The 11,614-nt window shown below is 38.5% G+C and overlaps 1 protein-coding gene across 1 annotated transcript in view; it reads left to right on the forward strand.

Annotated features, from left to right (window-relative positions):
* The window catches only part of LOC122797050 (histamine H3 receptor-like), a 242,885-nt gene that overhangs the window by 72,052 nt on the left and 159,219 nt on the right, over positions 1-11,614 (forward strand). Inside the window, exon 3 of the mRNA XM_044065826.1 lies at positions 11,180-11,346. Within this exon, the coding sequence (XP_043921761.1) occupies positions 11,180-11,346 (167 nt within the window). The remainder of the gene's footprint in view (positions 1-11,179; positions 11,347-11,614) is intronic.

Consider the following 11,614-nt stretch of genomic DNA (forward strand, 5'->3'; position numbering starts at 1 on the left):
ACATCTCAAAAGTAAAAGGAAATGCCAAAGGGCTTTGGCCGGCTAAGTCTGAGATGACTGCAAGCTAGGAGCAGTTCTTGAGTCCCCAAATGACTTAACCATCCTACAGGAAGGTTTGTCCCAAATAATAACTGGTGTCAACATCATGACAATGCCCTCTGAGAACTGACCCAGTTGTTTGGCATTTGGGAACTTGTGTGTACAGTGGCCTAACTTTTGACCAACATGTGCCCAGAGTTGTAAGAAAGCTTTTTGATATTGCATAGCTTATAAACAAATTGTGACTAGATCTAGAGATGATGTTATCCCCCTTTACAAAGCTTTCATTAGGTCAATAATTTTGTATAATGCCCACTTTGGCATGCATCTGTCCAGCCCCATGAAACAATTGGAATGCCTTCAGAGATACCTTACTAAAAGGATACAAGCCCTAAACAATAGGTCTTGCATGGACCACTTCAGATTTATTCCTATATTCAGTATCCTACAGAGTGCTATTATGTCTGGCATACAAGGCATTCTCTGTCCTAATACAGATGGACCTACTGAACATCAGCAAGTCAAATGGCATCAGAAATACTCGGTCCAGTTATCTAATTTGAATGTTGTGGAGAGATGGATATATATCACAGAGGCTACCACTGTTCCAGAACAGACTGTCCATAAAAAACAAAACAAAGCTCATCCGTCCATATTCAAATGCAACTTGGATCTAAGGATGGATAATAGAAAATGTACTCCAGGATTGCCCCTCATGCCACTAATGGATACAGGTAGTTCCTAAATGCTGCATCCCTTACATGGGTCCCCTCAAATTGTCTATGGTATGATCCCAGTTATTCTCACTAGGGCTAAACAATTATTAGCCATGTGATAGGTAACACCAATCGGAAAATGTTAATTCAAGCAACAAAGGGAATTGGCTAAGCTTAAAATGTCCTCCAAGTGAACATATGTTATGGTAGTAAATAGTTATTAAAAATTGCCCTTTTTAATCGCAAAGTGCCCCTCTCACCCTCCATCCCCCCAGTCTTCAACAGCTTCTGGCACCGATGCCTATACCTCTTAACCCCATGCTTCATACTCTCCACATTTGTGCTGAAAGAAGCTGCAAGCATGCTCTTCTCATTTTTAAGCATATTTGTGTGCTTTTCTGTAAGATCATATTTCTGACAAATATCTATGGTATTGCTTAAAGTTAAATCACTGTCTTGAAGCAAAATCTTTCTCACTGCATCATTACTAACACCACACACAAGCCTGTCTTTTATAAACTCATCTCTCAGATCACCACATCTGCATGTTTTTGCCTTGTTTCTCAAGTCAGTTATATATGCTGCAAACGTTTCACCAGGCTTTTGATCTCTTGTGTTAAATATGTGCCTTTCCATTGTAAAATTAATTTGAGGGTTGCACATTTCCCTAAATTTGTGTTTTAAGCACTCAGGGTCTTCCCACATTTCAGCCTGTACCACAATATGGTGGTCTTCCCCCTCAACTGCATAAACAGCAGGTGCATACACAAATGAACATTCTCTCTCAATGGCTTCTGTACCAGCTAAATTGAGCAGAATAAATGCGTGTGTCCATGTGTCTTTATCAGAAAAAGCAGCCTGTATGAAAATATTATATTCTTGCTCAAACACACTCCACTTTTCAGCAATATTATTATCAAACAGAAGCAGACCAGGTCTCTGAAATCTCTCTGCCATGTCAAATAAGTGTCAAATACATACCAGGTACTTGTAATTATATTAAACTGCACAACAGATTCTTTGAAATAACTGTACTCTTTGAAAAGACTGTACTGCAATACTATACACACTGCCAACACTTTGCATACTTTAGATGCTTTGAACAGCTTTAGTTAATGCGAAAAAGAAGTACATTGTGAAAAAATATAGTTGTTTTCTTTTTTGAACATTTTATACAATTCAGATATTGTTCCAAATGTTTTCGTAATTATTTCAAATATTTTTTTTCAGTATGTCACAGTTTTCACCATTTTGTCGTCTGTGAGTTGTTTGAACCACTTTTGTATATTCCTCCGCTTCTGACTGTGCGCCACATGCTTTTAAGAAGTTTTGAATTCAGATCCCATTCTGACACCATGTCACTTTTCTTGAGTATTCAAATAAGACAATGAGGCTTACGTGCTCGTATTAAACACAAACACATCAGGATGGATGACTGGAACATAAAACTTAAAAGAACTATCTGACTGCTACACACATACATGCTTTCACTCAAGCTGCTTACACAAAATGGCACTCTGCTTGCACATGCTTAGTACTTTTATGCACATGCCCATGAACTACACTGGCTTTAAAGGTACAACACACGCATTATGATCTACACTCCCTGTGTTCGAGTTGGTTTCCTCAGGGTGCTTCAGTTTCCTCCCACATTCCCAAGACATGCTGCAGGTGGATTAGACATTCTAATATGCATGCGTGTGCCTTCTGAAGAAGGTTTGGCACTGTGCTAGCAACTCGACAATGTAAGACTCTACTGCCCCTTGCTCTGCAGACTGATGATCCACTGTGGTGATCCCTAATGGGCACAGCCAAAAGGAGAAGAAGACTAGTCTTTATAGCTAGACAGTCACAGATAATAATTAAACCAAACCAGCCAGCAGCACAAGACCTATAAAAACTTAACACATTTTGTATTTTCAGCAACTAAAAATCAAAACCCAAAAATAATTTTAAATAGAACATAACAAAAAATTGTCAAGATAAAAGCTGGTTGAATATAGATCTACCTGAAGAGTCCTGCTTGGTGCAGTGGGTTGGGGCACTGGGTGTTCAATTGATGAGTGATGAGTTGATTCCGATTGACAGTGGTATGGAGAACCAATGCCATTTATTATACGTCAAGGTAAGGATATGATATCTAGCAGGCTAGAACTGTCCCAGTGTTAGGAGACGTTTTAGTGGGTGAGATTCCCACAGTACCAGGGCAGGGCTGGAGTCTGGTCATCATTAACTTTCACCTCCTTGCAGTGCTAAAAAAAAATGAAGTCAATTTTGCTTCAGACTAATTCTAATGCTCTATTATGAATGCTATGTGCTATGAATTATACCAACATTATGTTGTCATTTTTTTATCCAAATTCCCACTTCAAAGTCTCTATTACCTCCTAACATCTGATTACTATCCAAACTATATAGGGACCCCAAAGTTTTCCATCACTCTTTAGGGAGCTATATTGCCCATGTTGAGAACCACTGGTTTAAGCAAAAGTAACTCAAAAGTAACTCACATTTAAGTTACTAGTTACTAAAAAGGTAATATATTACTATTACTAGTTAGTATTTTGAAAAAGTAAGTAGTTATATTACTAGTTACTAGAAACTGTAATATATTACAGTAATATATTAAATATTGTAATATATAACTCCCATCACTGTAGGCTGGATTAGGGTGGTATTTGGTTGGTGGAAAAGCCATCTGATTGTTGGGACAAGTACTGAGATATGGGCCAATGGGGAAATAAGCTAGGCTTGGTCAATAGGCAGTGTAGTAAAAATGTGCACAGAAAACCAATGGATTTTTTTTGATAATGAAGGTGGGATGTGTAAGGGACTAAAATTTAAGAACCCCAGATTACATCACAATGAAATACAATGGCACAGGAAATGTGCTGTAAAGAAAAAAACAAATAGAGTGGAAAAATGTCAGTAACTATAGAGCACAACATATTTACCATCACAAAAATTGTGATTTGGAAAAAGTGTATCTGAAAGGGTGAACCAAATAATGTGTTCAGAAATTATGAAGCCATGCCTAGTTAGGTTATCACTTCATATCCAACTTTTAGTTAAGTTCCCCATACCTAAATTTGCCATTCTTTTCCCATGGACCCTGTATCTCAGTGCTTGTCCCACCAATCAGGCAGATTTTTCCACAAGACAAGTACCACCCTAATCCGGCCTATCAGCTTTCTTTTTACTTCCCACCTTATGGCGCCCTATGGGAGCCTACTGCTCCTATTCCTATTCCACCAATCAAGTTACGCCCCATTCCAAACTATCAGCTTCCTTTTTTTCTTCCCACCTTATGGTGCACTATAGGAACCCACTGATCCTATTGGATGACATAGATTATTTCCATTAGCTTACTGTTTATAACCTTGTATTTCTATAGGCTAAGTGCAGCTCTTTGTCTGTTGGCCGTATCTTCCTCCATCCCATTAAATGATTAGTGGAGCTTATTAGCTACTCCATTGGTTCAAATTATAGGAAATGTAAATCATACATAGCCTATCTGCTGAACACTATAACCCTCCATCCTATTAGGTGGTTAGAGTCCATACACATACGATTGTTTGATACACATTAACAATAACATATCAGGATTAAAAGTATGGAATTGATCATCCAGTGAAATGACTTATTTATGCACCACTGTTTAACTTGTTATATTATATACTATATACTATATTATATACTTTGAATTTGTTTAAATTAAATGAATGTTATTCTGAAATGTAAAATTTGAACAGCGCTCATCGGCCTTGCTAAAATAAAAAGTTTTATTTCCACACAACAGCCGGACTTTATCCTTTTTCTTTCTCTTTCATTGAGTTTTTTGTCATTGCACCTATTTTTTGCTTAACTTTAAAGTAAAAGAAAAATGTTTAAAATACTTTTAAAAGTGCAAACTTAAATAATTACCCTGGATCCAGTCTGTTTGAGTTTGTGTAAGCTTTTTATACCATCACTTAGTTGGCTATAGTTAGTTTTGGTAAAGTTTTTTTATAATTTTTGTTCCTGTGAGGGTGTTAGTTCCAGCAGTTACTTCAAATGAGACTGATTTGTGGTCTGACCTAACCAGGGAAGGCATCACACATGGAGAAGTATAATGACCCCTCATGTTGGTGCGTATTATGTCCAGAACATTAGAGCCCCTACTGGGGGTGCAGACTATCTGTTCCAGAGCATTTGTGTTAACAAAGTCTAAGAACCTCTGGGCGAGTGTGTTTTTATGTCCCCCAGTCTATGGAAGAATAGTTGAAATCCCCCATAGCTAAGGTGTTGGGCTGTATGGTAAGAGATTCCAGTAAATTGAAGTAGGTGGTGTGCTTACTAAGGTTCATGGTGGAGGATCTATAGCTAGCAATGATGTGGTATGGTGCTTTCCCAATAGTTAATTGGATATGGAGTAGTTCAAGAGAGTCATGCTGTTTGACCAGTCTCAAAGTGTATTTCGTTTTAATGAAGATGGATGCACCTCCACCTCTTGTTCCTTCAAGCTCATTTTGAGGTCTGAACATGTGGAAGGCATTGTAGTCTCGCATGGCTGGGGTGCTTTCAGAAGTTCAAATGGTTCATAGTTGCTTACTAGGCCAAAAACCACAAGAGCCATTTTAAGCCTAGCCATGCGTCACAAATCTTTGACATGTCCTGATACCCTTGATAAGTGTAAGCAGTGGCTTGGGCTATGAAACATTTACAAGCTAAGGCCTGGGAGATGAACCAGTTACAGGTTGCCTGTGTCCATTAGAGACATAGGTGCCAAACCAGGGATAAATTTCCTGTTCCCCATCCTATTGTCCAAGTTGCACTTGAATTGGGTTAGGGAGGAACTCAGCTTCACGTAGATGGGTAGCCTGTTCCAGAGACAGAGTAATCTCTGGGATACATACCTGTCTCTCCAGCAGGTCCTATTTATATCACAGGCAAGGTTTAAGTCTTTAGAGTGGATTATACTGGTGATGTTTGTTTTCTGGATATGCAGGAGTTCTATCAGAGTGGGATCTAACAATGACCTGTATGTCAGGAATAGGTCTCCCCACAAAAGCCTGTAGGAGACAAAATACAGGGATAGAGCCTTGAGGCAGTCTGCATAGGACATTTTACTTAAGCCCTGTATTATTTTATTGAGAAACCTCTGTGGACGTTCCAGTTATTGGATATGCCTGGTTAGGTACATACCAAAGGGGCATTGTACTCAATGATAGGTCTGATGAATGCCAAATACAGTGGAACAATGACTTCCTTGGAGTTAGATGCCATACATTTGTTTATAAGTTGTGCAACATAGAATGATTTCCTCACTACACTAGACATGTGATGGTCAAAGGCTAGATTACTACCTATGTGTGCCCCTAAGTCCTTGACTACTGGGTCAACTCTAAGGGGTGTGTTGCTAATATGAGAGTTTCCAGGGGTGGATGACTTCCTGAAGGATACTATTATGCATTTCTTGGCATTTAGGTTTAGTCCATGGCGCTGACACCAGTTGCTTGTCTGTATCAGTCCCTCCTGGGGAACATTTGTGTCAGTGTGGGATTCAATGACAGTTCCTAATTTGCAATCATCTGCAAATTTAGTCATCCAGGGACCACTGACATTGGCCTTGACTTCAGAGAAGTAAATGCCAAAAAGAAGTGGTTCAAGGACTGATCCGTGAGGAACTCCACTTGTGAATGGCCTCTTTGTAGAGGTGGGCTTCCCAGTTCCAACGTCCAGGGTCCTGTCTGTAATCCAGCTGGCTATCCACTGGGCGACATACAAGTTTTCACCTAACCTCTTGAGTTTGTCAACAATGCATGAGTGGGGTATTGTGCTAAATGCATTGGCCAGGTCAAGGTAGGCAGTGTGAACCATTTTGCCCTCATCCATTGCTTTGGTAATCTTTTCAAAAATGTTTTACGGTCTGAGAAGGCATGATCTGCCCTTGACAAAACCAAACTGGGTTGGTTCCAATGTCTGGAGGTTTACTATATCACTATTGATCATTTCCATGATAATTCTTTCCATGGCTGTACATATAAAACTAGTAAAACTTATGGGTCTGTAGTTTCCAGGGCCTGTAGATGGCCCACCTTTGTGCAGAGGGATGACTGTTGTTCTCCATTCATGAGGCATGAAGCCTGTTTAGAGGCTATAGTTAAATAGCAATTCCAGAGGCCCTGATAAGTCATGTTTCATGCAATTTAGAAGGCATTCTAGGATATTGTCTGGGCTATTGATGTAGTGTTCTTGGCCTTAGAGAGAGCATTAAGGGCTCATTCCCTAGTGATACCGGGGGGGAGGGTTATATTTGATGGTATTTTTGGAGGAAGGTTGAGGGGGAGAGAGGAATAAAGTTGGAGCTGAATTTATTGGCCAGTAGGTTTGCTATATCTTCTGGCTCAGTATAAGTGGTTCCATTTACGAGTGCTGCACGGATTTGTGTACTGACTTTGAGATTGCGGACATAGCTAAATAATGCCTTGTGACTTTCCTTAACCTGGGAGGCCAAATTCACCTAAAATTTGACTTTGTTAGACTTTATTTGTCCTCTGAGATGTTTGTTTAGTTTGATGAGAGCACTTTTATCCTACTGGGTGCTGCACATCCTAATTTTTGCCATGATTTTCTTCCTTCTGTTATACAGCCGATTGATTTTGTGATTTCACCAGGGTGGCTTCTTTTTTTAGTTAGTTCTGTTCTCAGCGGCCTTGAACCATGTCTGCACAAATGTCAGCATTGTCTAAGCTGAGGAGTGCTTAAACGGAGTGCAGTTTCATGTTTAAACACTTAGTGTTTAGCACACAACTCTGAGTTTGTCCAAATTAGATTTTGTTACATTGGAAAATTTGTTGTTTTGACATTGCCTAAAAAAAGCACTATGGAGGAGGCAAAGGCCTTTGCCAGTATCTGAAAGTCTAGGGTGGACAGGTACCATATCCTCCCAGACTGAGAGATACTGGATCCCCCTGGACTGACACCAAAAGCTGAGCCAAATGTTGAAGTCAATTATTTTTGTTCATATTGTGGCATCCTCCTGGGTTAGGGTAGGACGCTGCTTAGGCCTAGGGACATATCTGTCTGAGACACATAATCAGACACTTTCATCATGTCTCTCTTCATATAGTCCTGAGAAGTATGTCTCCAGTCATTCACTTCAACATGGATTATGACAGAGTAATAGTGGTACTTGTTGTTGAGCGACGTGAGTGCAGTGTAATTTGTCAGATCCTAGCACCTGATAGGCAGCTGACTGTGACCTTCTCCTTATCCAGTCTGGTGATGGGGACATCTGTGTGCCTCACTACAGAGTCGCCTATGACCAATGCATTTGATGTGTTTTGCCTTAGGAGCTTATTTGTTAAGACACGGGTGTGTGTGTTGATATGTGCAGTGGTTTCTTTTTGCTTAGTGGTGAGTGAGCTCTCTGCTGCCATCAGAGTGCAAAAGAACCCTCCCAATGGAAAACAAACTAGTTTTGAGCTCAAGTGCAGTAACAAATGCTTTAGAACAGATGTAAGAATTCCTGCAATATCAGGAATCCCTGGAAATAAGTTCATTAAACATGAGAAATATTCACAACACACAGAAACTTTGCAAAACTTAGAAATATTTTGTCAGACTCAGAAGAATGTTAGCAAACTCAGAACAGCTTTTATAAAATACTGTTAAAACAACTTAAGAGCAATACAGTAACAAACAGATGGCATTTCTTTAACAAGTGCGGGCTAAAAACAGTGATAAATTCTCAAAATGAATAAATACAGCACAAAAGTATTAAATATCATTGAAACGGTTAGATCAAGTATAAAAAATATACTTACATTAACTTTGTAGCTTCAGCTGGTTTTAGAAGCAATCCAAGTCTTGCTGTCACAAGTGTCCAACACAGGCACAAGGAAGCTCTGAATAAATGAGACAAAATTAGTACCAGCCTAAACTGCCCTGGTGGGCCATTCCAAGCCCAGCCCATTATGCCATGTAAGGATTAAACCATGCACCTTGCTCCTAGAAGATGAACACTTTAACCATTATGCCAACCTCCCAACCTTAATCCATGATTAAATTATTCTGGACTTAGCAGTTCAGTGAGGCAATCAAACTAGTCCAAAAACTTTATATCCTGACCAAACCGTATGAGGAAATATTTTTCAATCTATTCATATTCTTTATAAAAACAAACCATTTCTAACCCAACCTGCTAGAATAGCCATAGCTCAAACCCACCTCCTCTCCACACTATTCTATACTGCTCCCATCTTCACCAACCTACCCAAAACTGAAATGGCCAAGCTTAACATCTGCTACAATCAAATTGCCAAATTTGCTACTGTTGCCCCTTACCGTGCCCACCACTGTCATTCACTAAATCAACTTAACTGGCTTGAATTCCCAGATCTCCTCTCATTCCATCAGCTTTCTTTCACCCAGAAACTCCTACTACTTCCTGACCCCCCCCCCCCCCCGCACTACCTAATCTAGTTAAACTACAAACTAATATCAGACAACTTCACTTTAGTGATAAAAAACTAATCAAGGTGACTAAAAGCAATAACACAGCAGGTGACTCCCTCTTCCCTAACTACATTGGTAAAATTTGGAACTCATTACCTTCTGCTATTACCTCAGCCAACTCAATGGTTACATTTAAAAAAACTACTAAAAGAACACCTAAAACTCACATGGCTATGCCCTTGCTACCCACCAGGTTGACCCATATCATACACACCCTCTGACCCACTCTCGTGCTCCTTTTCACTTCTATCCCTTCAAGAAGAATCATGACACCTCCTTATAGTGCCTCACCTGCAAACACCTACAACAGCAGTCAGCAATTATGCACATTCCAACTTTAAACCCAATCACATCTCACAAAACTAACCCTAACATCCACTCCCAACCCCCTTTTACTTACATTATCTCAATGAATGTTATTACTGGAAAGAGTGCATTTTAACTACTACTTTACTCTAACTTAAACTATGGAATTTTGTTAAAGCTTGTGACTACCAATGAATATTGTACTTTGTAACTTTAAAACTATGGAATCTTGTTAAATCATGTGTTTTCCTATGAATACTTGCTTGCTATGTAGAAATCTCATAGTTGTTTGTTCTTAATCTGTGGAGCTTTTCTCCCTGGGCCTCTGCTGAAAATGGACATGTATCCAGTCAAACTCTCTCGGTCAACAAATGTAAAATAAATTAAAAAAAATAAATTAAATAAAATAAATATAAAGCACATGAAAAGAAGCCTACTTCAGGATATCTAGAGTATTCAATATTCATAAAGAAAAGACTCAGGCAGCTGGCACATAAAATTACTGCTAATATCTGTCCAAATGGCTTCTACTAATTCAGACATATAAACTTGGAAACTGATCTTTCCATCTATGTTTGTTTAATACACTAAACAATTGTTCATCACACTTCCTGTTAAGCTGTCTATATTACAGCACCAAATATCTGACCACCATAATTAATAAAATTCAGCAAGACATCCGCTCTGGGTATAAGGGAAAAACTGACACACTAACATTTTCTGAGTATGTGTATTCTGACCTCAGTCCAGAGAATCCGTATCACTGAAACATTTCACTTATCCTTCTATTTCTCAATATAGTTAGATTTTACTAGTATCCAGGCTTGAATATCTTGAAATTCATTCCCTTGTCAGATCTTGTTTTACCAGTTAGTTCCACAATGGAAGTTAGTCAGTAAGATGGAAGCATACCCTATCATCCCCATTTTCTGTATCAGATGGCATCTCACAAAAGTCAGTGCTTAGTCCTGTACTTTTAATTCAACAATATGTGGAGATACTGTAAAGCCACTCAGGTCATTCACTGTATAGCTGACTGAATATTACTTTGTTCTTATAACACTATTAATGTAGTTCAATCTACCTTGTAAAAGAACAGTATATAAAAACATACCTACATACATCTCACTCTCTCTCTCTCTCTTGCTTTATATATATATATATATATATATATATATATATATATATATATATATATATATATATATAATTGTGTATTATGTTTCTTCTAAGAAAAATCATATACGTGAATATGCCTCCATTTTATTGCAGGAAGATAAGCTCTCTTCAACCCCATGTGACAGATTTCACCCCACCCCATTACATAAATATACCAATGCCATGATCACACAACTGCAGAGTAAGAGAAAACACCACATCCAATAAATCTCTGCTGACACACAAACGCAAACTAGCAGACATTGAGATACAACATGTGAGCGGACGTTAGCAATTTACAAATTATGCACTTGACTAATTTGCCTTGTAATTCTTATTATCTTAACTTCCTAATCATACCAGCATTAATTCTGTATACCTTAATACATTTTTCCTTTTTCTTCTGGTGTAACTGCTTATGTTTGTTTTTAATCAGACTTTTTCTGCATTATAATTTGAAGGTGCCTTTTCTATCCCTTTGTACACTCCATATTTACTGTCTGGAAAGTGGTCATTTGGAAAAGAACTTTGTAAAATATGGCTATTAATAGATGCTGTCCTCTGCTTCACTTCAGAATATAGCATAGTCCTTATCAGCTATGATCGTTTTCTCAGTATCACTCAAGTGGTGAGTAGACATTTTTTTATACATTGATTAAACATCTTATGTAACTCAACAGTACAAAATCAAAAACAGTACACTATGGAAGAAATATGCCAGTGGATCTTGAGAAACAATATTCTGTATACTCATAAAGCTGATTTAATTTAAATTTATATGAGGCTTACACATGCCTTTTAGCAAACATTCAGTGTCTGATTTTTTTTTCGGAGACCACCTGACAATACCTTCTTAATATGGTCTTGCTATGAGGTTATAAGGCACAGGGAGACAA

Source organism: Protopterus annectens, chromosome 3.part0 (genome assembly GCF_019279795.1).
Source record: "Protopterus annectens isolate FY-2018-M chromosome 3.part0, PAN1.0, whole genome shotgun sequence".
NCBI lineage: Eukaryota > Metazoa > Chordata > Ceratodontiformes > Protopteridae > Protopterus > Protopterus annectens.